Source organism: Salmo trutta, chromosome 21, assembly GCF_901001165.1.
Source record: "Salmo trutta chromosome 21, fSalTru1.1, whole genome shotgun sequence".
Lineage (NCBI taxonomy): Eukaryota > Metazoa > Chordata > Actinopteri > Salmoniformes > Salmonidae > Salmo > Salmo trutta.
Window position 1 is genome coordinate 38,807,263 of NC_042977.1, and position 27,730 is coordinate 38,834,992.

A 27,730-nucleotide genomic window follows, 5' to 3' on the forward strand; every position below is an offset into this window, starting at 1 on the left:
AAAACTCTTTGAATAACAACTAATAACATACACCCCCCCCCCCCCCCCCCCCCCCCCCCCAGAGGACCTGTTGCCGTTTGGTTTCCCCAGCATTGACATGGGTCCTCAGCTGAAGGTGGTAGAGAGGACCAGGACGGCCACCATGCTGTGTGCTGCCAGTGGCATCCCTGACCCAGAGATCTCCTGGTTCAAAGACTTCCTCCCTGTAGAGCCCAGCTCCAGCCAGGGACGCATTAAACAGCTGCGCTCAGGTAAGACAAATGGGAGTTTTTGTGTTTCTTTAATGATACATCCTCATTTCATTAAAACCTAACCCCCCCCTTTAAAAAACAAATATCCCCTGTACTGCATTCTTACTTTGCACTCTACCCCACGATACAAAACAACACCACACATCACAATAACCAAAACCTCACCACTTCTACAACCATACATCCAAAACATCTTCCCCAGCTGTACAGACGGCATCCCCCAACACACCATATCTCCTGAAACATCTCCACACTTTTTATCATTCTATAGAAGTCAAACTCAACCCTAAGACACGCAGAAACCATCCCTTAAACACTAGTAAAGGGTCTGTTATCCCCCCACCTTTGACCCTGTTCCTCCTTGTTAGCCAAATAGACAACTTTGCCAGAGCAAACAGAAAATTCAACAACACACATTTGGCCTTCTCCTTATTTGAATACCTGTACCCCATGATAAACATCCCAACAGTAAAGACCACCCCCAACCTCTCACACAGACATCCCAACAGTAAGACCCACCCCCAACCTCTCACACAGACATCCCAACAGTAAAGACCACTCCCAACCTCTCACACAGACATCCCAACAGTAAGACCCACCCCCAACCTCTCACACAGACATCCCAACAGTAAGACCCACCCCCAACCTCTCACACAGACATCCCAACAGTAAAGACCACCCCCAACCTCTCACACAGACATCCCAACAGTAAGACCCACCCCCAACCTCTCACACAGACATCCCAACAGTAAAGGCCACCCCCAACCTCTCACACAGACATCCCAACAGTAAAGACCACCCCAACCTCTCACACAGACATCCCAACAGTAAGACCCACCCCCAACCTCTCACACAGACATCCCAACGGTAAGACCCACCCCCAACCTCTCACACAGACATCCCAACAGTAAGACCCACCCCCAACCTCTCACACAGACATCCCAACAGTAAGACCCACCCCCAACCTCTCACACAGACATCCCAACAGTAAAGACCACCCCCAACCTCTCACACAGACATCCCAACAGTAAAGACCACCCCCAACCTCTCACACAGACATCCCAACAGTAAGACCCACCCCCAACCTCTCACACAGACATCCCAACAGTAAGTCCCACCCCCAACCTCTCACACAGACATCCCACAGTAAAGACCACCCCCAACCTCTCACACAGACATCGCAACAGTAAGACCCACCCCCAACCTCTCACACAGACATCCCAACAGTAAGACCCACCCCCAACCTCTCACACAGACATCGCAACAGTAAGACCCACCCCCAACCTCTCAGTTTCACTCATGACACAGAAAGGACACCCCTGTCCGACTCCCCGTTCAACCCGTGCCAACCAGCTGTTAGTGGCCAGGGATCCATGTAGAACCCTCCACTGGAGGTCCCCTGACCTCTTTGGTACTGGGGGTTTGTAGAGCCCCCTCCATCTAAAACCCACCATACTCTCTGCCCCACATACCCCCTGCCACTGATGTGCCTTCACTCCTGTTAGGCTCCTAATGTTCCTCACCTTAATGCAGAGGTTGTAGAAGGCTTTACCTCCCACCTCCTCAAACTCCCACATGCTCGGAGTGTTAAAATTGACCAAGTCCCCAGTCCCCAGTCTATGCTTTCCCCAGTCTCTGCTGTCACCTACAGTGGCGGAAACATTGGTGGCCCCTCCCCCTTTGACCGCTTAAACACCCCCCTTACCGGCTCAGACAGTGCCTCCTGGACCTCCTCCAGGAATCTCTCCAGCAGCCTAAGAGATGTTAGTCATGTTTGTTGTGCTAGGACTTCCGGGGTTTTCCACCCCTCCTGCCCCAGCAGCCGCAGGACACCCAGCGTTAGTAAACCCGCTGCCATCAGTCGCTTCCGCAGGGTGGCCTACTGAACCGTTCTCTAAAGGATGGCTGGGTTGTGGAACATCGGCTCCTCCCACACCCACAGCTCTTCAGCCTCATGAGGAATAGCTGCCGGTCCAACGCTAATCCGCCAGCTCTGCTCAGCAGCGCGTGTGCTGGTTCCCTCCAGCCGACATCAGTATGGTACAGCAGCCTCTGTGCCGCCTTTAGTTACAATGCAGCCACCCTGCTCTCCAGTTCCACCAGGCCCTGTCCTCCTTTCTTTACCCAACTGTGGGACAGACTATGTTTGATCCCACACTCGGAGCTCTGACTCTCTATTGGTTACACAGACTTTTGGCCTCCCATCCTACTCTAACCACCTCTCGCCAGCTTTGTATTCATGTTACCTGATGAAATTGCTGTACAATATGATCTTGTTGCCATCTGATGCACATTCAGATGTCGTAAATCAGCACTGCCGTGCCTTGATTGTGTTACTGTTGATGATATCTGGAAATGTGCATATACACCATGGCCCATCTACTGTTGCTCGCCCCAATTCTGACTTGTGCTCTGAAATCTGCTTCACTGATTTCTGCTCTCGTAAAAGCCTGGGTTTTCCGCACGTTAACACAAGAAGTTTATTACCTAAAATGGATCAATTGAAAGTGTGGGCTCACAGCTCCAATCCAGATGTGTTGGTCATTACTGAGACGTGGTTAAGGAAGACTGTTTTGAATATTGTTGTTAACATTTCTGGTTATAACCTTTTTCGGAAAGACAGATCTTCCAAAGGTGGGGGAGTGGCAATCTTTACCAAGGATCAACTTCAGTGCTCGGTTGTCTCCACCAAGTCTGTCCCCAAACAATTTGATTTGCTGGTTTTAAGCATTAAACTTTCAAACAGTTCTTTGTCGACTGTTGCTGGGTGCTATCGTCCTACCCTACCTGCCCTAAGCTCTCTCCTGGCCCCTTACACTAAGTCTGAATTTGCCCTTACGCCAAGTCCTAAAGCAATGGGACTCCCTAAATCTTTCTCAGACTATTACCAATCCCACATGGTATGACTCCAAACACCCAGAAAAGGCTACTCTCCTCAATGTTATCCTCACAAATAATCCTGACAGGTATCAGTCTGGTGTTTTCAGTAATGACCTTAGTGATCACTGTTTTTACACCTTGCGTTCGTAATGGCTGCTCAGTGAAACGACCTGTCCTGATTTGTCATAGACGCTTGCTAAGAAACGTAATGAGCAAGCCTTCCTTCATGAACTGGCCTCTGTAAAATGGTTGGACCTTCTTTTTTGATATTTTCAGTGGTATTGTTAGCAAACACACCCCCATAAAGAAAATGAGAATAAAAAACAGGTTCAGCCCCTGGTTCGACCGTGATCTTGCAGAGTTACTCTACCTCAAGAATTGCATTTGCCGAAAGGCTTGGCACACACATACTCCGGCTGACTGGCTATCATTCAGGCAAATGAGAAATAAGTGCACTCAGGCTATCCGGAAGGACAAAGTTAGTTACTTTAAGGAGCAGTTCTCTCTCTGTGGGTCTAACCCCAAGAAGTTCTGGAAAACGGTTAAAGGCCAGGAGAATAAACCCTCCTCCTCACAGCTGACCATGTTCCTTAATGTTGATGATGTGGTTGTTACTGACAAGAAGCTGAGCTCTTTAATAACCACCACTTCATTAGGTCAGGATTCCTATTTGACTCAGCCATGCTTCCTTGACAGTCCAACATTTCCTCATCTCCCACCCCTTCTAATGCAACTATCCCCAATGCTTCTCCCTCTTTTTCCCCTGCACTGCTACAAAGTTTCTCCCTGCAGGCAGTCTCTGAGTCTGAGGTGCTAAAGGAGCTCCTTAAACTTGACACCAAAAAAACGTCTGGGTCAGATGGTTTAGACCCTTTCTTCTTTTAGGTTGCTGCCGCTATCATCGCCAAGCCTATCTCCAACCTTTTTAACCTGTCTCTCCTTTCCGAGGAGATTCCCATTGCTTGGAAGGCAGCCACGGTTCGTCCTTTATTTAAAGGGGGAGATCAAGCTGATTCTAACTGTTATTGGCCTATTACTATTTTGCCCTGTTTATCAAAAGTGTTGGAAAAACTTGTCAATAATCAACTGACTGGCTTTCTTGATGTCTACAGTATTCTCTCTGGTATGCAATCTGGTTTCCGCTCAGGTTATGGATGTGTTACTGCAACCTTAAAGGTGCTCAATGATGTCACCATTGCTCTTGACTCTAAGCAATATTGTGCTGCTATTTTTATTGACTTGGCCAAAGCTTTTGATACGGTAGACCATTCTATTCTTGTGGGCCGGCTAAGGAGTATTGGTGTCTCTGAGGGTTCTTTGGGCTGGTTTGCTAACTACCTCTCTCAAAGACTGCAGTGTATAAAGTCAGAAAATCTGCTGTATCAGTCACTGCCTGTCACTAAGGGAGTGCCCCAAGGCTTGATCCTACGCCCCACGCTCTTTTCAATTTACATCAACAACATCGCTCAGGCAGTAGGAAGCTCTCTCATCCATTTATATGCAGATGATAGTCTTATACTCAGCTGGCCCTTCCCCGGATTTTGTGTTAAATGCTCAACAACAAAGCTTTCTTACTGTCCAACAAGCTTTCTCTACCCTTAACCTTGTTCTGAACACCACCAAAACAAAGGTCATGTGGTTTGGTAAGAAGAATGCCCCTCCTCCCACAGGTGTTATTACTACCTCTGAGGGTTTAGAGCTTGAGGTAGTCACTTCATACAAGTACTTGGGAGTCTGGCTAGACGGTGCACTGTCCTTCTCTCAGCACATATCAAAGCTGCAGGCTAAAGTTAAATCTAGACTTGGTTTCCTCTATCGTATTCGCTCCTCTTTCACCCCAGCTGTCAAACTAACTCTGATTCAGATGACCATCCTACCCATGCTAGATTACGGAGACATAATTTATAGATCGGCAGGTAACGGTGCTCTCAAGCGGCTAGATGTTCTTTACCTTTCGACCATCAGATTTGCCACCAATGCTCCTTATAGGGCACATCACTGCACTCTATACTCCTCTGTAAACTAGTCATCTCTGTATACCCGTCACAAGACCCACTGGTTGATGCTTATTTATAAAACCCTCTTAGGCCTCACTCCCCCCTATCTGAGATATCTACTGCAGCCCTCATCCTCCACATACAACACCCATTCTGCCAGTCACATTCTGTTAAAGGTCCCCAAAGCACACACAAACACTCAAACTGGACAGTTTTATCTCAATCTCTTCATTCAGACTCAATCATGGACACTCTTACTGACAGTTGTGGCTGCTTTGTGTGATGTATTGTTGTCTCTACCTTCTTGCCCTTTGTGTTGTTGTCTGTGCCCAATAATGTTTGTACCATGTTTTGTGCTGCTACCATGTTGTGTTTCTACCATGTTGTTATGTTGTATTGCTACCATGCTGTGTTGCCATGTGTTGCTGCCTTGCTATGTTGTTGTCTTAGGTCTCTCTTCATGTGGTGTTGTCACAATTGTTGTGATGTGTGTTTTGTGCTATATTTATGTTGTATTTATTTTCTATTTTTAATCCCAGGCCCCCGTCCCCGCAGGAGGCCTTTTGCCTTTTGGTAGGCCGTCATTGTAAATAAGAATTTGTTCTTAACTGACTTGCCGAGTTAAATAAAGGTTACATAAAAATAAATAAAATACATTTGCGTACGGACAACCTCAGCCAGTGATGGCCCGACCAGAAGAAATCCACCAGCTTGCGGGGGGGTTGAGGACAGCCAGTTTATGCCACAGGGAAGGTGCCGCCAGATTGTTCATTATCAGCACTCTCCCTCTATATGATACTTGGGACAGGAGCCACCTCCACCTGGCCAGTCTTGATACCACTGCCTGTTGCAGCCACTCCCAGTTCTTCCAAACCCACCTCTCTGAGCCCAGGTACACCCCCAACATTTTAAGCCCTTCACAACCCCACTGCAAACACCCTGGAAGTGGCCCTATCCATCCATGCCCCACATAAGAGAGCTTTGCTCTTGCCCCAGTTCACCTTAGCTGACGAAGCTCCCTCATACAACTTCAAACTAGTCTCTAGTGCCTGCATATCCTGCCCATCCCTGACCATCACAGAAATGTAATCTGCATACGCCAACACTTGTATGCCTGTCAACACACCCATGCCTGTCCAGCACACTCCCTGCAGTCTCCTGTGTATGAGGCCCAAAACAGGCTCAATGGCTAGTGTATATAACTGCCCTGATAGAGGGCATCCTTGTCTAATGCCCCGCCTCACCCAGACTGGCCTACTGAGCCCCCCTCCCACTTTGACCATACATGACGCCCCACTATACAACATCTTCACACAAGCCAAAAACCTTTCCCCAAACCCAAACACCGACATCACATTTAACAGATACTCATGGTCCACTCTATCAAAAGCCTTCTCTTGGTCGAAAAAGACATGTCAAAAGTTCACATTAGAACCTCTCGACAAGTCCAACATGTCCCCGACTAAGAACATGTTGTCCGTGATTGAGCGTCCCAGTACACAACATGTCTGGTTCTTGTGTACTATAGAGTCCAGATGGGACTTCCGTCTGTTAGCGAGGACCTTGGCAAATATCTTGTAGTCCACACAGAGCAATGCCACAGGCCTCCAGTTCTTAAGTTCATGTAGTCCTCTTTTTTGGGCAGGAGAGTCAGAACCACCCGATGGCAGCATATCGGCAACTATCCTACCCCGACGCACTCACACAACACACAAAAGAAGTCCGGTCCAATTAGATGTTTTTTTATAAAACTCCACTGGGAGTCCATCAACCCCCGGTGCACAGCCGGGGAACATCTGGGTTACGGCCTCTGCCAGTTCATGGGACAACAGGGGAATGTCCATTTCATCCCTCTGTGCCAGAGAGAGCTTAGGGAGTTCTGCAAACAAAACCTGAGCACACATAGGATCACACAGTTCTGCCCTATACAACTCAGTATAAAACTCCACAGTCCGCTCCCGCATCTCCCCCACCACAGAGGTCACCCACCCATCCGACAGCTGCAGACAACGCATACCCTTGGCTTCACCACTCTGTCTATCCAACCCAAAGAAGAAGGAAGTGGGAGCATCCATCTCCTTGAGTATGGAGAACCTAGCTCTTACACGTGCTCCATTTGCTTTAACCTGGAAAAAACTAAATTAGCCTGGAGACCTACATTGCCCTGTCCAACCAGCTCTACCTTCAATTAACCCTGATACTACGCTCGAGTTCTGCACAATACTCTCCTAGCCTCTGAGGATGAGAGAGCTGTATACTGTTGACAGAAAGTCCGAATTTGGACTTTTCCCACATCTCACCATTGACTCAGAGACTCATACTCCTCTCTTCGCTGCCCCCACCTTTCCCAAAAAGTCTGGAAACCTGGGCAAAAAGTGTGAACTTGTAAGAACTTTACATTAAACTTCCAATAGGATGCCTACCGAGGTCCTGGTAAATAGACAGCCGAGCCATGGTTATGTGGTGATCTGAAAAACCCACAGGGAGAATGGTAGCGCCCAACAGCCTATTGCTCTGATTCCTTGACATGTAAAACTGATCGAGTCTGGCTGCACTCACCCCAGCCCCAAAGACCTTCACACATGTATACTGTCTTGTGTTGGGATGTCTTGTTCTCCAAACATCCACTTGGTCAAACTGCTTAATGATGTCCCTTAAAACCTCCACTGAGCCTGAATGAGGCTCCTCCCCATTTCAGTCTTTTGTTAAATCCATCGTACAGTTCCAGTCCTCGCCGACCACCAGTGTCTCCTCAGGCTCTTCCTGTAAGAGTTCCTGTTTTAAGACACCCAAACAGACACCCCCTCTCTCTCCCTGTGTTAGGCACATATACATTTTAAGGACAAAACCCCTGTTGTTAATTTCTGCTCTTACTACAAGCAGTCTACCCCTACACACCTCCTTTGAGGAACACATTTGTACAGCCAGACCCGGTGGCAAAAAGGACTGCCTCTCCTGCACTAACATTTGTTCTATGGCTCAGCACACTTGCCCCTTTCCACCAGAGCCGCCAATCGACTTAATTCACCACATCACTATGTGTCTCCTGCAGAAACACACCTGTACTTTTTTTGGTTTGACATATTCACCCAACAGACTCCTCTTTCCATTAAAGAAATATGAATCTAAATAGTAAACAGTGTCTGAAGGTAGACCCTTACGCACGGTTGTGACACACTTCCTCAACCTAAAACGTTTCCTGGGTGAGAGGACACCATGCCACTCATTTTTCATAGCGTGTTGTACTGATCTTACAAACTTTCCCGGATTGCAAAAAAAGCTTCAAGATTAACCTTTTTCCCTTTAGTCTCATTCAGGGAGCTTGACAGTTCCCTCACTGTGTACTTTGACCCCTCTGCCTGACTGTCTGTCAGCTCTGGACCCACTGAGGAGGAGTCTGAAAAGAAAGCCTCCTCATCGTCCTTTTCCTCAGACTCACCTTCCTTCTCCTCATCTCCATCTTCCATCCTGACCACCTGCCCTTTCTTTCTAGTTGGGGACAGAAAACCGCGAGTAAACGTACTAAACCGACTCAGCTCTTTCTGGATTTCATCATCCCTAGTCGAAGGAGTCAAAAGACGAGAAATCAGCAGCAACACATTCAAACTAACTGTGTGTCAACTCCACCATAGAAAATAAAACATTTAAGAAAAGACCAAGGAAAGAATCAAGAAAATAAGTAAGGACAGAGCCCTCCACATGACCTCTCAACTACAAAAAACTCCCAGCATGCACTGAGAGAGAGAACAACTCTCGATTGACTTCTAGGTTAGCTGAGTAGCCTACAGCACACGCTGTAGATGTTCATAGTTCACTACTTGAAGCCCTCTTCCAGTTCAAGGTAGTTTGTTTCTTCTATGTGTCTGGAGAGAGCCGAGCATTTATCCACAAAGTGTCTCAGAGTTGGAATACTGCTCTAGGATCTGTCCATGAAATGCTATTAATTACGATCAAAAAGGCTACACTGATCCTTGATCAGCACTCCTAGTCTGAGATGCTTTGTGGATATGGGCCCAGGCTTATTGTCTGGGCATGTCTGACTCAGAATGCATCAGAGATAGGAGGGTGACAGAACAACAAAAGGACTCTTGAGTTACATTCACATTTTATGAGTTCCCCTGTCCTAACATCTTTGAGTCAGGCTCAGTACCGTGTGTTCTGACGTGTCCATCTCTGTGTCATATTTCTCTCTTTCCATCCTGAGTTTTTGTGTTTGTCTTGTATTTTCATCTACAAGTGGATAATGTGGTTTGAATAATTCTTATATCAGATGTATATACAGTATGAACATATACACAGAATCATACAGTACGTGAGCAATTCAAAATGACAAATAAACCCTAATCCAACACTCTTGATATAAAGAACACATTAGAATGACCTTGAATGTCCCTGATGGGACACACCACACAAACAACATGATGGGAGTGCAAAGCCACATGGAGAACATGCTCCATGCATACTGTATCTAAACAAAACTACTGTTTTGTTTTCTTTTTGTTCCTCTCTATAATCTTCAACAGCTTTTGGTAAGTATTACTCTTACCCTAGCCATGCCCAAACCCTTAGGCTATGTCCATAAGACTACAGTCACTCCAACATTAAAGCAGTGTTCCCCAAATGGTGGTTCAGGACTAATTGGTGTCTCACCGCAAGTTCCTTTTTGTTAAGGACTGGACTGTGACTAGAAACATGATTTTGTTTATTTGGATGGTCACAAGGCAAACAAGTTTGAGGACCACTGCATTAAATTTCCTTTAAGATACTGAGTGAGTCCCTCTACAGTTCCTTTCTGTCCAGCTGGTCCCTCTCCTTGCTAGGCTCAGAGTGTCTCCACATACGCAGACACACACACACACACACACACACACACACACACACACACACACACACACACACACACACACACACACACACACAAAAACACACACATCCATCCATCATCTCCCTGAAAGGGGTATAGTGATGCATATGGTCCAAGAGTCCTAGTCTTCAAAAGTGGTGTCTATTTTCTACAGCCATCTGTTGTGTAGATCCTTCCAGCCATATGCATTAGGAGAATTCTGTAGGCCAATCCTCCTCATCAAATTGGGATTGAGGCTTGCAGAATTACCCCTAATGTATAACTTGGGATTCACACAACAGATGGTGTGCAATATGGACTCAGTTTGACATTACACCACGTTTGACATGTTAAATTGCCCGACAAATGTTGGATTTGAGTTAACTATCCCTTGGGTTAGTGATGATGGACTGACATCACTCCTATTCAATTTTGGGCGGACACACACACACACACACACACACACACACACACACACACACACACTAAAAAGACATGATCAACTCCAAAAAATCTGGACTCCACCCCCCACTAGATCAGTCATTCACAACTGTCTGAGTGGCTGATTTTCCTGTTTTCCCCACCCTGGTTTCCTACAGTGAGGGGGAAAAGTATTTGATCCCCTGCTGATTTTGTACGTTTGCCCACTGACAAAGACATGATCCGTCTATAATTTTAATGGTAGGTTTATTTGAACAGTGAGAGACAGAATAAAAACAGCTAAATGACTAAAATGTTTTAAAAAATCCAGAAAAACGCATGTCAAAAATGTTATAAATTGATTTGCATTTTAATGAGGGAGATAAGTATTTGACCCCCTCTAAATCAGAAAGATTTCTGGCTCCCAGGTGTCTGGGTGTGCTCCTAATCTCAGCTTGTTACCTGTATAAAAGACACCTGTCCACAGAAGCAATGTATCAATCAGATTCCAAACTCTCCACCATGGCCAAGGTCAAAGAGCTCTCCAAGGATGTCAGGGACAAGATTGTAGACCTACACAAGGCTGGAATGGGCTACAAGACCATCGCCAAGCAGCTTGTTGAGAAGGTGACAACAGTTGGTGCGATTATTCGCAAATGGAAGAAACACAAAAGAACAGTCAATCTCCCTCGGCCTGGGGCTCCATGCAAGATCTCACCTTGTGGGGTTGCAATGATCATGAGAACGGTGAGGAATCAGCCCAGAACTACACGGGAGGATCTTGTCAATGATCTCAAGGCAGCTAGGACCATAGTCACCAAGAAAACAATTGGTAACACACTAAGCCGTGAAGGACTGAAGTCCTGCAGCACCCGCAAGGTCCTCCTGCTCAAGAAAGCACATATTCATGCCCGTCTGAAGTTTGCCAATACACATCTGAATGATTCAGAGGACAACTGGGTCAAATCTTGGGTGAGCACCTCCTTCCCTCAGTCAGGGCATTGAAAATGGGTCGTGGATGAGTATTCCAGCATGACAATGACCCAAAACACACGGCCAAGGCAACAAAGGAGTGGCTCAAGAAGAAGCACATTAAGGTCCTGGAGTGGCCTAACCAGTCTCCAGACCTTAATCCCATAGAAAATCTGTGGAGGGAGCTGAAGGTTCGAGTTGCCAAACGTCAGCCTCGAAACCTTAATGACTTGGAGAAGATCAGCAAAGAGGAATGGGACAAAATCCCTCCTGAGATGTGTGCAAACCTGGTGGCCAACTACAAGAAACGTCTGACCTCTGTGATTGCCAACAAGGGTTTTGCCACCAAGTACTGAGTCAGGTTTTGCAGAGGGGTCAAATACTTATTTCCCTCATTAAAATGCAAATCAATTTATAACATTTTTGACATGTGTTTTTCTGGATGTTTTTATTCTGTCTCTCACTGTTCAACTAAACCTCCCATTAAAATAATAGACTGATCATTTCTTTGTCAGTGGGCAAACGTACAAAATCAGCAGGGGATCAAATACTTTTTTCCCTCACTGTATATACCTTACCACTGTCAACCACTTGAATTGATGTTGTGTGTGTGTGTGTGTGTGTGTGTGTGTGTGTGTGTGTGTGTGTATCCATCCATCTGTGTTTGTCTGCGTCTATGAGTGTGTGTGTGTCTGTGTTTCATGATGTGTTGTCTCAAGGAGAGTGTGTTTTAATGCTGTAGGGTTCTCTCTACCTCCCTCCCTCTCTTTACCTTCCCCACATGAAAAAAAGACTACAGTTTACTATAGAATACTACAGTACTTACTATAGAATTCTGTAGTAAACTCTAGTATACTGTAGAATACTATACTACACACTGTAGTATCCTTCGATCAAGTGTAGTACTTACTATAGAATGTTGTAGTATACTGTGGAATACTATAGTAAACACTATAGTATTATCAGAAAAAAAGCACTGTGGTAAATACAGTATTAAATACAGTATTGTCAGAAAAAAAAGCACTGTAGTAAATACAGTATTGTCCGCAAACCACTACAGACTGCAAAAACACAACACTTTTTTTACCATAATTTCATGATATACAATTGGTAGTTACAGTCTTGTCCCATCGCTGCAACTCCCATACAGACTCGGGAGAGGGAAAGGTCGAGAGCCGTGCATCCTCCGAAACAGGACCCCACACTGCTTCTTGACACAATGCTCACTTAACACAGAAGCCAGCTGCACCAATGTGTCGGAGGAAACACTGTACACCTGGCGACCGTGTCAGCGTGCATGCATTCGGCCCGCCACAGGAGTTGCTAGAGCGTGATCGGACAAGGACATCCCTGCCGACCAAACTCTCCCCTAACCTGGACGACGCTGGGCCAATTGTGTGCCGCCTCATGGGTCTCCGGTCACGGCCGGCTGCGACACAGCCTGGGATCGAATCAGGATCTGTAGTGACACAGCTAGCACTGCGATACAGTGACTTAGACCGATGCACCAGTCGGGAGGCCCCAACACTTCACTTTTTTAGCTATAGTAAATACTACTGTATTTAATATGCATATACCTACATATACCTACCTACAGGTTATGGAACATTCAGACCCCAGTCCTACCTACCTACCTACAGGTTATGGAACATTCAGACCCCAGTACTACCTACCTACAGGTTATGGAACATTCAGAACCCAGTCCTACCTACCTACAGGTTATTCGTTCAGAACCCAGTCCTACCTACCTACAGGTTATATGTTCAGAACCCAGTCCTACCTACCTACAGGTTATACGTTCAGAATCCAGTTCTACTTACCTACAGATTAAACGTTCAGAACCCAGTCCTACCTACCTACAGGTTATTCGTTCAGAATCCAGTTCTACTTACCTACAGATTAAACGTTCAGAACCCAGTCCTACCTACCTACAGGTTATACGTTCAGAACCCAGTTCTACTTACCTACAGATTAAACGTTCAGAACCCAGTCCTACCTACCTACAGGTTATACGTTCAGAACCCAGTTCTACTTACCTACAGATTAAACGTTCAGAACCCAGTCCTACCTACCTACAGGTTATCCGTTCAGAACCCAGTCCTACCTACCTACAGGTTATTCGTTCAGAACCCAGTCCAACCTACCTACAGGTTATACGTTCAGAACCCAGTCCTACCTACCTACAGGTTATACTTTCAGAACCCAGTCCTACCTACCTACAGGTTAAACGTTCAGAACCCAGTTCTACCTACCTACAGTCCAACCTACCTTGTAATTAGTACAATATACTACAATCTGCAAAAACACTACATTAATTACTATAGTATATGCTACAGTTTTTTCTTTTACTACAGTATTTATTTTATCAAATCTAATTTTATTGGTCACGTACACATGTTTTGCAGATGTTATCGCAGGTGCAGCGAAATGCTTGTGTTTCTAACTCCAACAGTGCAGTATTACCTAACAATACAAAATAATACACAAAAATTACGAAAGGAATTAAGAAATATCAGGACGAGCAATGTCAGAGTCTGGAATATATGTGACCGACCACCTCGATTCGGCTCAATTTGGGTCCTATGTAGCGAAATCTGAAATTGTGTTTATTTTTTTTATTGGATTAAGGCAAAGACTCAGAGCTAGAAAATTGTATATCATACACTGCAGTTGAGGAACAATGGGAAAGTATTTCTGCTTTGAAAGTTGATAAACTTGTAACCCCACTTTTAGAAAATGGCCCTTGAATGTTTTGTTACACATACTGGAGAGCTCTTCTTTGTCTACACCCATTCAGCATCGTTCACACCCTCTTAAGCTTTAGCCCCGCCCATCTCCTTAACGCTTGAGGCCATGTGAGGGGATGTGGTAACAGAGTGAATACGGTAGTGTAGTAAACAACCAAAGATTTCAAGACTAAAAGTGGTGAAAGTAGTAGCAAAAAGTAGTAGTAATAATACACATGATCTAGTCCTTGGCCTATATCCTAATCTGACTTTTGTGCAGGTCATGTGTTTCTTCAAATTACCGTCTCTGGTAAAAACACACTATATCAAATAAAATCTATGTTTATTTGTCACATACAGAAGATCTAAACGTTGTGTTGTGATGGGCCGGGTCTAGTAGAGCTGTGTTGTGATGGGCCGGGTCTAGTAGAGCTGTGTTGTGATGGGCCGGGTCTAGTAGAGCTGTGTTATGATGTGCCGGGTCTAGTAGTGTTGTGTTGTGATGGGCCGGGAATAGTAGAGCTGTGTTGTGATCGGCCGGGTCTAGTAGAGCTGTGTTGTGATGGGCCGGGTCTAGTAGTGTTGTGTTGTGATGGGCCGGGTCTAGTAGTGTTGTGTTGTGATGCGCCGGGTCTAGTAGAGCTGTGTTGTGATGGGCCGGGTCTAGTAGAGCTGTGTTGTAATGGACCGGGTCTAGTAGAGCTGTGTTGTGATGGGCCGGGTCTAGTAGAGCTGTGTTGTAATGGACCGGGTCTAGTAGAGCTGTGTTGTGATGGGCCGGGTCTAGTAGAGCTGTGTTGTGATGGGCCGGGTCTAGTAGAGCTGTGTTGTGATGGACCGGGTCTAGTAGAGCTGTGTTGTGATGAGCCGGGTCTAGTTAAGCTGTGTATGGGCCCGGTCTTGTATAGCTGTGCTGTAATAAGCCGTGCCTGGCTTTACTCTCCTGGGGATGGTGGAGGTACTATTGTTTCAGAAAATGGAATGGGGGGGGCACTGCCAAGTGTTGCATCCTTTAGGTCCTTAGCAAATGTTCTGACACTGACCTGATCAAGGTGTACATTGTTGTATAAGTGTTTGCATGTCAGAGTGGGATGGTGAGCCATTCTGACGTTGAACAGTGAGGCACAGTCCGCAGTCATCTGTTGATTTCTTTTGTTGATCAACTGTCCTGGGAAGTCTTTTCTTGGTAGGAGGGTGGACACAACTACATTGGTTGTTGGGAACATAGCCTGTGCCCACAGTGTTCTCACTGCCCCAGATACATTTTCACTTTTGGCACAAAGGTCGTTTGTGGCAGTGTGGATGGTGATGTAGTCAGGGGTGTCAATCCTGGTCTGATTGAGTAGCTGCATTGCACTCTCAGTTGTAGGACACCATAACTTATACACCTGGTGTCTAGGGAATAATCTTTCCTGGACCAAGAACTTCCCATTTGAATCGATAAGGATTGTAGTTGTGGGTGGTTGTCTGGGTGGAGCAGGCTGGGAGGTTGACCTGGGCTGGAGCAGACTGGGAGGCTGGTAGGTTGACCTGGGCTGGAGCAGACTGGGAGGCTGATATGTTGACCTGGGCTGGAACAGACTGGGAGGCTGGTAGGTTGACCTGGGCTGGAGCAGACTGGGAGGCTGGTAGGTTGACCTGGGCTGGAGCAGACTGGGAGGCTGGTAGGTTGACCTAACTGGAACAGACTGGGAGGCTGGTAGGTTGACCTGGGCTGGAGCAGACTGGGAGGCTGGTAGGTTGACCTGGGCTGGAGCAGACTGGGAGGCTGGTAGGTTGACCTGGGCTGGAGCAGACTGGGAAGCAGGTAGGCTGACATGGGCTAGAGCAGACTGGGAGGCTGGTAGGTTGACCTGGGCTGGAGCAGACTGGGAGGGTGGTGCAGTGTCATCAGGCTGTGTGGTGGAGGCCATGCTGGTTATGCTGGTCTCAGGTTCTGCATGTGTTGTACCAAGCTGGTGGACATGTTCTCTAGATGCAGAGGACATAATGACTAGCTGCTGGTTGAGGCTGTCAATGTACCTCTCTCTGCACTAGCTCCTCTCTTGTTGTGCTCAGATGGTCTCTGAGGTCATCATTTGTCTGACTCAGTTTGTCAATTCTGCTTTCTAATTTAGCAGTAGATGCTCTTAGTTTCTGGACAGTGTCATCCTCTTGAAACTTGTTCTCTCTGAGTTCTATGACGTCTGCTTCAACCAGAGAGAGGGTGTTGTGGAAACGTTGCATAGCAGGTGTTATTGGTGTTGTATACATGTTATTGGTACTGTCTGCTGGAGGTAAGGTAGGTAGAGGGACACAGGGCTTCTTGCTCGGTCACAGAGGCTGTTGAGGTGTTGGGGCCTGCTTTTCTCCATCTCCCTCCTTTACTTGTTCCTCAGTTTCTGAGATGAGTTCAGCTTCTACTTTTAGGGTAGCAAACATATTCTCTAAAGCCTGGAGGCTTGAATCATTGCCTTGTATCAATACAGTTCCATTATTGTAGAAGTTGACTGTTTGATACGTGTTGCTCTGGTCAGCTTCTTCAAAAATGCTGATCTGACATCCTTGGCTGATGACTCTCTTTTTTGATTAAGGGAAATGGTTGCAAATAACCCTTTTCTATATTTGCCCTCCTTTGGTATGAAATATTAGATATATATTACATTACAACTGGTAAGATCTGCAAACAGGCATTCATGGTTCTGTCCCATCATCAAACCTAGCTTTCTCCAACTGGATGTCTGGTGGGTAAACAATCTTCATAGAAATGCTGGTGATGTTGGCTACAATGTTGCAATATAAGCCTACCTTTTCCAAAACAGCTTGTTTCTTATATTATTGTCTCTGGTGTCTTTAGAGAACTGTTTTACTTTGATGTCCTTTGTCTTCTGTCATTTTTTCTTTCTACTGTGTTGTTAACTAGCTATTTTTTTTATGGCTGGCTAGCTAGCTAGCAGTCCCTAGCAATTGCTTAGCAACTGGTAAACAATCCAGCTAGCTAAGCTAACTGCACAATTTTATAAAAATAGCTACTTTTTCACAAGCCTTATCTTCTAAATTTGTTGCTTGTTTTGTCTCCCATTCAGTCTTGAGGTTTTCTTTTGTTTTTCCCAATGTACCTCACTCTAAAACAATGGAAATGTCAATATTTGGAGAAGCACATTTTTTTCAAAAGCTCCTGCTGCTCAATTTGGAACTCTCTCCTGCGCTTCACTCCTACCTCCCTCTCTCTCTCTACCTTCCTTCCTCCTCCCTCCCCCTGTCTTTCTCTATACCACCCTCTCTCTATCTCATCCTCCCTCTCTCTCTCTCTCTCCCTCCCTCTTTTCCCTCTCTCTTTCTACCCCCCCTCTCTCTCATCCTCCCTCTCTCTCTCTACCCACTGACTTCCCTCCCTCTCTCTCTCTCTAGCCTCCTCCCTCCCCCTCTCTCTCTACTCTCCTATCTTCCTCTCTCTCTACCCTCCTTTCTCTACCCTCCTCTCTCCCCTCTCTCGCTCTACACTCCTCTCTCTCTATCCTCTACCTCCTTCCCCTCTCTCCCATCCTCTCTCCCCCTCTCTCTCTCTTTTTCCCTCCCCCTTCTCTTATAAAGCAGTGCTTGCTTGTTGCACAGATACGTTATTCTTGTTTTGCGCCCAGCTCTGCACTGTTCCACAGGGAAAGGAGAGTGAGGGAAAGAGACAGAGGGGGGGGGGGGTTCTGCCTCTTTTGCCTTTCATGTGTCTGCAGAAGAGACAAGCAAAGAGATGTCAGCTGCAGCGGAGACAGAGATGACTCAATAAACACACACACGCACCCTAACAAGACAACTTCCCATAGCTCCCAGAGTATTGCTGTAACTTCAGCCCCTGTAGACAAGTTGTTGTCCAGGAGCAGATGTCTGTCTGTCTGTCTGTCTGTCTGTCTGTCTGTCTGTCTGTCTGTCTGTCTGTCTGTCTGTCTGTCTGTCTGTCTGTCTGTCTGTCACACACCATACACACATAAACACACAGACAGCCCACTGTCATTACGGAAACTACAGTCTAGTTTGGGCATGTCTCTCATTAAATACAGCGTCTGGATCGATCCCACCTTCCCTGCTCAGTCTCTCTTTTTCTCTCTACACCATATTAAGAACACCTATTGAGTTGCACCCCGCACCCTTTTGCCTTCAGAACAGACACAATGTGTTGGGGCATGGACTGTGCAAAGTGTCAAAAGCGTTCCACAGGGATGCTGGCCCATGGTGACTCCAATACGTCCCACAGTTGTGTCAAGTTGGCTGCATGTCCTGTGGGTAGTGGACCATTCTTGACACACACAGGAAACTGTTGAGCAGGAAAAACCCAGCAGTGTTGCAGTTCTTCACACAAACCAGTGCGCCTGGCACCTACTACCATACCCCGTTCAAAGGCACTTAAATCTTTTGTCTTTCCCATTCACCCTCTGAATGGAACACATATACAATCCATGTCTCAATTGTCTCAAGGCTTAAAAATCCTTCTTTAACCTGTCTCCTCCCCTTCATCTACACTGATTGAAGTGGATTTAACAAGTGACATCAATAAACGATCATAGTTTTCACCTGGATTCATCTGTTCAGTCTATTTGTCATGGAAAGTGCAGGTGCTCTTAATGTTTTTTATACTCAGTGTATGTATCTTTGTCTGTAGACTCCTGAGGGACAAACATACTTGCAAACATAGCAGGCTCCTACTTACGCCAGACAGGAGTCTTGAAACAGGGACTGGTACATTCATTATAAATGTTCATAGCAACAAGCTCCACTGGCAACCAAAAAAGGATGCATTTGATATGTTGTTCCTCTTCAGGTGTGTTGAGCTGCATATCTACAGCTCTCTCAGTGACTCATTGTGATCATTGTTATCTCTGTCTCTATACACTGATACACAGTCACAGGTCTTAAACAGAAATACCCCCCTACCAAATCCACACTGTGCTTTTGCCATGTTCTATAGTACACTTTTCTATCACACTGCTATAAGCCAGGGGGAGTCTGAAAGCCGCTGTGTGTGTGTGTGTGTGTGTGTGTGTGTGTGTGTGTGTGTGTGTGTGTGTGTGTGTTTTGTGAAAGAGTTGTTTTGTCTTGTTTTATTTTCCCTGCTGTGCGGTAGATGGGTGTAATCCCCTGCTGTTGTGGTCCCTCTGCTGGCTCCATGTCAAACAACTGTTTCTGATAAGGTGTGTGTGTGTGTGTGTGTGTGTGTGAGACCCCATTTCAAATTCACCCAGTTTGTTATAAGGGCCTTGTAAACGTTGTGAAGGGCTTTCAGCAGAATATGCTCAAGGTTAAAATGACTGGAAGAATAATAACAATGTGCCATGATAATAACGTGCTTTAGGAGACTGGGATAATAATGTACAATGTTGCTAAACACTTCAGTGAAGTGTGCAGAGAAAGGGAGATGGAGAGAAGGTAGAATGGGGATTTCAAGTTATATGCTCCAGGGACTCCTATTGTGTGTAGCTAGCTATATGCTCCAGGGACTCCTATTGTGTGAAGCTAGCTATATGCTCCAGGGACTCCTATTGTGTGAAGCTAGCTATATGCTCCAGGGACTCCTATTGTGTGTAGCTAGCTATATGCTCCAGGGACTCCTATTGTGTGTAGCTAGCTATATGCTCCAGGGACTCCTATTGTGTGAAGCTAGCTATATGCTCCAGGGACTCCTATTGTGTGTAGCTAGCTATATGCTCCAGGGACTCCTATTGTGTGTAGCTAGCTATATGCTCCAGGGACTCCTATTGTGTGTAGCTAGCTATATGCTCCAGGGACTCCTATTGTGTGTAGCTAGCTATATATGCTCCAGGGACTCCTATTGTGTGTAGCTAGCTATATATGCTCCAGGGACTCCTATTGTGTGTAGCTAGCTATATGCTCCAGGGACTCCTATTGTGTGTAGCTAGCTATATGCTCCAGGGACTCCTATTGTGTGTAGCTAGCTATATATGCTCCAGGGACTCCTATTGTGTGTAGCTAGCTATATGCTACAGGGACTCCTATTGTGTGTCGCTAGCTATACGCTCCAGGGACTCCTATTGTGTGTAGCTAGCTATATGCTCCAGGGACTCCTATTGTGTGTAGCTAGCTATATGCTCCAGGGACTCCTATTGTGTGTAGCTAGCTATATGCTCCAGGGACTCCTATTGTGTGTAGCTAGCTATATATGCTCCAGGGACTCCTATTGTGTGTAGCTAGCTATATATGCTCCAGGGACTCCTATTGTGTGTAGCTAGCTATATGCTCCAGGGACTCCTATTGTGTGTAGCTAGCTATATGCTCCAGGGACTCCTATTGTGTGTAGCTAGCTATATATGCTCCAGGGACTCCTATTGTGTGTAGCTAGCTATATGCTACAGGGACTCCTATTGTGTGTCGCTAGCTATACGCTCCAGGGACTCCTATTGTGTGTAGCTAGCTATATGCTCCAGGGACTCCTATTGTGTGTAGCTAGCTATATGCTCCAGGGACTCCTATTGTGTGTAGCTAGCTATATGCTCCAGGGACTCCTATTGTGTGTCGCTAGCTATATGCTCCAGGGGCTCCTATTGTGTGTCGCTAGCTATATGCTCCAGGGACTCCTATTGTGTGTAGCTAGCTATATGCTCCAGGGACTCCTATTGTGTGTAGCTAGCTATATGCTCCAGGGGCTCCTATTGTGTGTAGCTAGCTATATGCTCCAGGGGCTCCTATTGTGTGTCGCTAGCTATATGCTCCAGGGACTCCTATTGTGTGTAGCTAGCTATATGCTCCAGGGACTCCTATTATGTGTAGCTAGCTATATGCTCCAGGGACTCCTATTGTGTAGCTAGCTATATGCTCCAGGGACTCCTATTGTGTAGCTAGCTATATGCTCCAGGGACTCCTATTGTGTGTCGCTAGCTATAAGGGACTCGTTTCAGGAAACTGGGCGTATGTCACGCGTCACTACTTCACAGGAGAGGCATTTGAATGTAAACATTTATTTTTTATCAAAATGCATTTTATTTGGCAGAATTGTCTTCTGGAACATGTGAACTTTCATGTGCCTTAATAACAAACGTGTATGCCATCTGTATATATTAATACAATTGCTAAATTACAAGGCTAGTTGGTTTAGCCACAGAAAAAGAAAGGAACCTTCCCGATTGGCTGAGATAATGGTTGGTCTGGACATTCCGAGAGATGAGTTTGGATTGGTCTGCCACGTAGCACGCTTCTGTCTATAACATGAGCTGCTCAGTATGTGTAGGTAATCCTTTCTAAAGTTACTTTTTTTAAAGATATCATGAAGAACTGCAAAAGTGTTGCTAATGCTTTCCACTTTCTGGAGGAATGAGATTTGAAATCAGTGGAATGTCCAGTGGAAGCAGATTATGATAGCTAAGGAGATGGAGAAAATTCTGCCGTTTGATTGCAAATATGCAGAGGGAGTCGAAAAGAGAACACACAGAAGGCTGTTGTATAAAACACCTGTCTCCGGATTACATCTTCAAACTAAGGGCAACCATGGCATCAGTGACAGAGAGGGAGAAGCGTTCACCCATGTATACGGGTAAGCTAGCTAGCTACATTTTCAGATATTATATGTTTCTAATTTTGTCAGAAAGCTGTTTTCATTGCAAGTTAAAATGTAGAGTTACCTAGCTAGCTAACGTTAGCTGGCTGGCTTGCAAGCTAACGTTATGTGTATGATCTGTGTAGTAATATTATTTGTATCTCAGAGCCATTTGCATTGCAAGTTATTGCCCAATGTTAGCTAGCTAGCTAACATTGAACCTAATTGGATAGCGTTAGCTATTTGCAGATTCATGTAGGGTAGTAACGTTATGAGTTGGGATTATGGTTCATTGTTTGGCTAGCTAGATGTCTAAACAAAATACTCCACTATGCAAGTAACCATTTCACTGTACTGTTTATACTTTCTCTATCCTGTGCATCTTACAAATAAACATTGATTTTATTTGATATAGTGTGTGTTTACCAGAGACGGTAATGTGAAGAACAACATGACCTGCACCAAAGTCAAATCAGGATATAACGTTAGGCCAACGAGACAGTGTCCAATTTCAAAAATTCTCTGGTAGAATGCCCTGCTTTTATTTTGTCACTCACAACCGTAAGCTATTTTCTGTGATTTAACTCACCATTAACTTGTAAATAATGATCTTGTGAGTTTATTTTCCTGTAATAATGAATACAAAATTAGCTAAAGTTAAGTTGTCAGCTATATGATATGGTCATTATTTGAACTGGCTAGCCAGCTAACTTAATGTTAACTAGCTAGCTAACAAGCTAGATATGAACCAACACATTGTTTAGAAAGTTGGTTTTAGTTGCCTGGTTTGCTAGATTGACATATACTAAATAGTTTTTTAAACGGATGGGTTTATTGGTGTTAAAATACACCAGTTTTGCTATTTTGGACCACCAGGTTGTCATGCAGCCTGTTGTTTTTATGTTTATACTTTTTCATAATGACATCGATAAGTTTGATGTTGGATGAAAATAGAATGTTCTCAATGTCATGACAACAACTGTCTATAGACATGTCGATAGACGTAGTATAAACCAGCCTCTGGTTGTTTAGTGCACTACTCACTCTGTTTATCACATGGCCTCATATGAATCCTTAAAGAGATGGGTGGGGCTAAGGCTTAAGAGGGTGTGAACGATGCTGAATGGGTGTAGACAGAGAAGAGCTCTCCAGTATGTGTACCAGAACATTCAAGGGCCATTTTCTCAAAAGTGCTGTTACAAGTTTATCAACTTCCAAAGCAGAATTACTTTCCCATTGTTCCTCAACTGTAGTGTATGATATACCATTTTCTAGCTCTGAGTCTCTACTTTTATCCAATGTAAAAAAAAAACACAATTTCAAATTTTGCTACATAAGACCGAATCGAGCCAGTCGGTCACATATGCTCCAGGGACTCTTGTGTGAAGCTAGATTTATCCCATTAAGCTGGCTGTGGGGAACATAGATTTTTCATGGCAGAAAGGAACCAGTAATGGAAAATCTCTCTTGTATCCATTTTCATGGTAGCTTTAATCAGTTTAATGATGAGTAAATATAGATTTGATTTATGAATGTATCATTAATTAACCCATGGCAAGGCCTCTTTTTATTCTCGCTCTCTCTCTCTCTCTCTCTCTCTCTCTCTCTCTCTCTCTCTCTCTCTCTCCCCATCTCTCTCTCTCTCCCCATCTCTCTTGCCCTCTCTTGCTTATCCTCTTTCTCACTTTTTCTTTCATTCTCCCCCCATCTTTCTCTCTCTTTCTCCGTCTCTCAGGTGCCCTCCAGATAGAGAACAGTGAGGAGTTAGACCAGGGAAAGTATGAGTGTGTGGCCACTAACTCTCAGGGAGTGCTCTACTCTTCCCCGGCCAACCTGTATGTACGAGGTAGGAACTTACCACGGGTATAAGAACACACACACGAACACACATGTGAATTATAACACACACACACACCTGTCACACAGCTGAAACAGCTGTCACCATTATACAATGTATTAAGTGGTGTTAAGTCCTAGTTTATCTACAGGTTTTTTTGTTATTTATTTTCTTCCTATTTGTATCCACTAACCAAACCAAACCTATCCACCAAGTGAAACACCAGTTGGTCACCTAAGATTGATAACGTTCAAGACTAAACTGGGTTTTACAGGTTTTGCATCCAGGTGCTGTTTTTGTAATAACTGCCACTGAATGGAATTAGACAAAAAGGAATAGGCCAGTGATGTCATACTGCACTGGGGCCAATGTGCAGTTCCAGGGTCTTTGCTACAGTATGACATCACAATTGTCCTATCCCTCTTCATATTTTTCTAAATTGAGGGCCACAGTGACTGATAGTTTGTTTTTCTCTTGCACTTTAAAGTGGAACTGACCGTGTTTTAACTACTTTGCAGATATGAAACAAACAGACAATTCCCAGTTCATGCTACAAAACCAACTTTATAAGAGGTTTTAAAAATAGGTTCTATGTGACTCAACATTCCATGACGTTCACTAAGGCATTGCTGGCAGAATAGATGGATGCAGTTCAATGCATGATTAATATAATTTACAATACATTACTTGGTAGTCTAAAACATATTGCTATCCGGTTGAAAATCACAGCTGGCCTGGTACATTGTGTGCTGCCAGCATTTGGGATGCACAGTTTAATTTCAATGACTCAATATTTTGGACAAAAATTGACAAATGTAACTAAGGCTGGGAATGTCAATACAATCAAACTAGCAAGGCAATGATCACAAGTCAGTCATAACGTGGCTAATATGCTAGCATATCTATTTATGTAGCAAGCTAAAAACACAGAGCCTAATGTTAGCTAGATAGCTAGCTGCTAGGAGGACAACATGTCATTGGAGGTGTGGGTGAGTGACTGACCTTTTCCCCTCATATTGTTTTTCGGTGACTACACAGTGACTACAAAATGCGGTCAGTTCCACTTTAATATAGTGATTGGCTAGGGAATAGATTTGGTTTCTCAAGTCTAACAGATACAAAAAAAACAACCTAATGCAAACCAACAGCCAGTGTGGCCCTCCAAGAGTTTGAGACCCCTGTTCTAGGTTCTCGACTGGGGTAAGGGAGACTGGATTTAGGGGTTCTAGACTCACATTTCTAAGCTCGTAAGCCCCTGAGTTTGAAGTTCCTGATCCTACATTTTAAGTGGGTTCTGTGGTTCTGTGAAGAACCGTGTGAATGTGTGTGTGTACATTTGTGTGACTGTGTGTATGCAGTGTGTGTGAGGCTTTGAGCTGGACGTTTTTACTCTCTGTTTCCCCGTTTTCTCTCTCCCCATCACGTCATTGTGTTCTGCATCAACCCCCTTACATCCCCCAGAGCAACGAGAAGGTTGGTGTGTTCTTTATTTTCTTTCGGTACTCCTTCCTTTTTATAACACATTTACTCCTAAAGTTAGAAGAGATACATCAGTCTTAAACAGTCTAGAAAAGACGTATGAATAACCCTCATGTCAGATTGGTTTTAATTTGATAAACACACTTCTTTGATTGAATGCGTTTCACTAAGCTGTAATGAGGCTAGCTGCCTACGCAGTCATTTCCATTGATTGCATTGTGAGGCCTTGTTTGTAGACCTTTGATATTGCTTTCATCCGAGCGCGACGTTCTCTGCATGGAACATTGTTGTTGTCATGGAGACCCAGGAATTGGAAATGAAAAGAAGGCTATCTATGCATGGACGGAGAGTGGAGGCGGCGCTTGCATGCCTGTACCCAGACTAACTGTGTATGGCATGGCTCCAAGTGTGTGTGTGTGTGTGTGTGTGTGTGTGTGTGTGTGTGTGTGTGTGTGTGTGTGCATATGCTCTGTGTGTGTCAATTTTTTATTGATTTCTGTTGTCTTGTCCCATGTCTTGTATTTATTGTTCTGTCTGTGTGGGTTTGTGTTATGTAACTGTCATTCTTCTGCACTTGTCGCATGTTGTGTGTCGCGTTGCCAATGTGTTTTGGTATTGTGTGTGGTCTCTGTGTGTTGTATTGGTCTGCTGCTGTTTGTTTGCGTACATACTCTGTGTAGCCAGCTTGGTGCTTGTATGCTGATTGGTTGAGTGGTCCTCATATCCCCTCAGGGAAAATAAAGCATTCAAATAAGGCTTTATTCAAGTGTCATTTAAAAGTAGCTTATAATTATTTACACGCTTGTTTGGTCAGCAAAGCCTAAGTTAGTTCTGCTGGTTCAACATACACTTACACTCAGAGGCCAAAAACATACACAGTATTGTTCTGCTTTCTTTCTTTATGTACATTATATGTATTTATATTCATGTAAACAAAATGTACAATAATATTTATTTGCACAAAAAAAGTTATTTCAGTGGATTGTGTCCGTGCACAGTATACTGTTATTCACGCAGAGATCCTATGGAATTCTATGGTTATACTACATTATATTAGTATGTTATTGTTCACACAGAGATCCTATGGAATTCTATAGTTATACTACATTATAGTAGTATGTTATTGTTCACACAGAGATCCTATGGAATTCTATGGTTATACTACATTATATTAGTATGTTATTGTTCACACAGAGATCCTATGGAATTGGTTATTCAGCTGCTAAGTAGCGGTTGCGGTGGTTATGAACTATATAACGTCCTCCACTGATTGGCAGTTGAAATGAACAATGTATCCTCCTCGATATTGATGTATATTTATAGAACACACATATTAATTAAACATCTCTCCACTTCTTTATTAGATCAGGCAAGATTAACCTGTGTAAATGCCAACAGGGCTTTAGTGTGCTGTGGCTGTGCTCTTTAATGAAATGCAATGGTATCCCAGGCAGCTCACAATCCCAATCTACTATGGTCTAGCATCCTCATCAACTCTACCCTGTAGACAATCCTGTTACTGATACTGGAGCAGAATAAATCATGGCATTACAATTGTACCCCTTGGCCTATACAGTCTATAGTAGGCTACTTAATTAACAAACAAAACCAGTGGGCTATAAGAGATGCTATTCTATCAACATTCTGGCCAGAGATTTTTCTTGAGAAGGGCTCCAGAAATATCCTTTTATATGTTCCATGATATTAATACTACCTTGTTTTATTGATACTGAACTCACATAAACTCAGCAAAAAGAGAAACGTCTCTTTTTCAGCACTGTCTTTCAAAGATGATTCGTAAAAATCAAAATAACTTCACAGATCTTCATTGTAAAGGGTTTAAACATGGTTTCCCATGCTTGTTCAATGAACCATAAACAATTAATGAACATGCACCTGTGGAACGGTCGTTAAGAAACTAACAGCTTACAGACGGTAGGCAATTAAGGTCACAGTTATTAAAACTAAAGAGGCCTTTCTACTGACTCTGGAAAACACCAAGAGAAAGATGCCCAGGGTCCCTGCTCATCTGTGTGAACATGCCTTAGGCATGCTGCAATGAGGCATGAGGACTGCAGATGTGGCCAGGGCAATAAATTGCAATGTTCGTACTGTGAGACGCCTAAGACAGTGCTACAGGGAGACAGGACGGACTTCTGATCGTCCTCGCCGTGGCAGACCACGTGTAACAACACCGCACAGGATCGGTACATCCTAACATCACACCTGCGGGACAGCTACAGGATGGCAACAACAACTGCCCGAGTTACACCAGGAATGCCCACTCCCTCCATCAGTGCTTAGACTGTCCGCAATAGGCTGAGAGAGGCTAGACTGAGGGCTTGTAGGCCTGTTGTAAGGCAGGTCCTCACCAGACATCACCGGCAACAACATTGCCTATGGGCACATTGTCGAAGGAATGAGCGTTACACCGAGGCCTGTACTCTGGAGCGGGATCGATTTGGAGGTGGAGGGTCCATCATGGTCTGGGGAGGTGTGTCACAGCATCATCTGACAGCTTGTTGTCATTGCAGGCCATCTCAACGCTGTGCGTTACAGGGAAGACGTCCTCCTCCCTCATGTGGTACCCTTCCTGCAGGCTCTTCCTGACATGACCCTCCAGCATGACAATGCCACCAGCCATACTGCTCGTTCTGTGCGTGATTTCCTGCAAGACCGGAATGTCAGTGTTCTGCCATAGCCAGCGAAGAGCTCGGATCGCAATCCCATTGAGCACATCTGGGACCTGTTGGATTGGAGGGTGAGGGCTGGGGCCATTCCCCCCAGAAATGTCTGGGAACTTGCA

At 44.8% G+C, this 27,730-nt stretch overlaps 1 protein-coding gene across 8 annotated transcripts in view; it reads left to right on the top strand.

Annotated features, from left to right (window-relative positions):
* The window catches only part of LOC115157389 (receptor-type tyrosine-protein phosphatase S), a 122,704-nt gene that overhangs the window by 43,929 nt on the left and 51,045 nt on the right, over positions 1 to 27,730 (top strand). For 5 of the 8 annotated variants that reach the window (XM_029705588.1, XM_029705590.1, XM_029705592.1 and 2 more), the window contains exons 6-7: positions 63 to 251; positions 23,344 to 23,454. In XM_029705588.1, the coding sequence (XP_029561448.1) occupies positions 63 to 251; positions 23,344 to 23,454 (300 nt within the window). Of the gene's footprint in view, positions 1 to 62; positions 252 to 23,343; positions 23,455 to 24,906; positions 24,919 to 27,730 lie in introns of all 8 variants that reach the window. The other 3 variants (XM_029705593.1, XM_029705589.1, XM_029705594.1) reach the window with 1 other exon arrangement.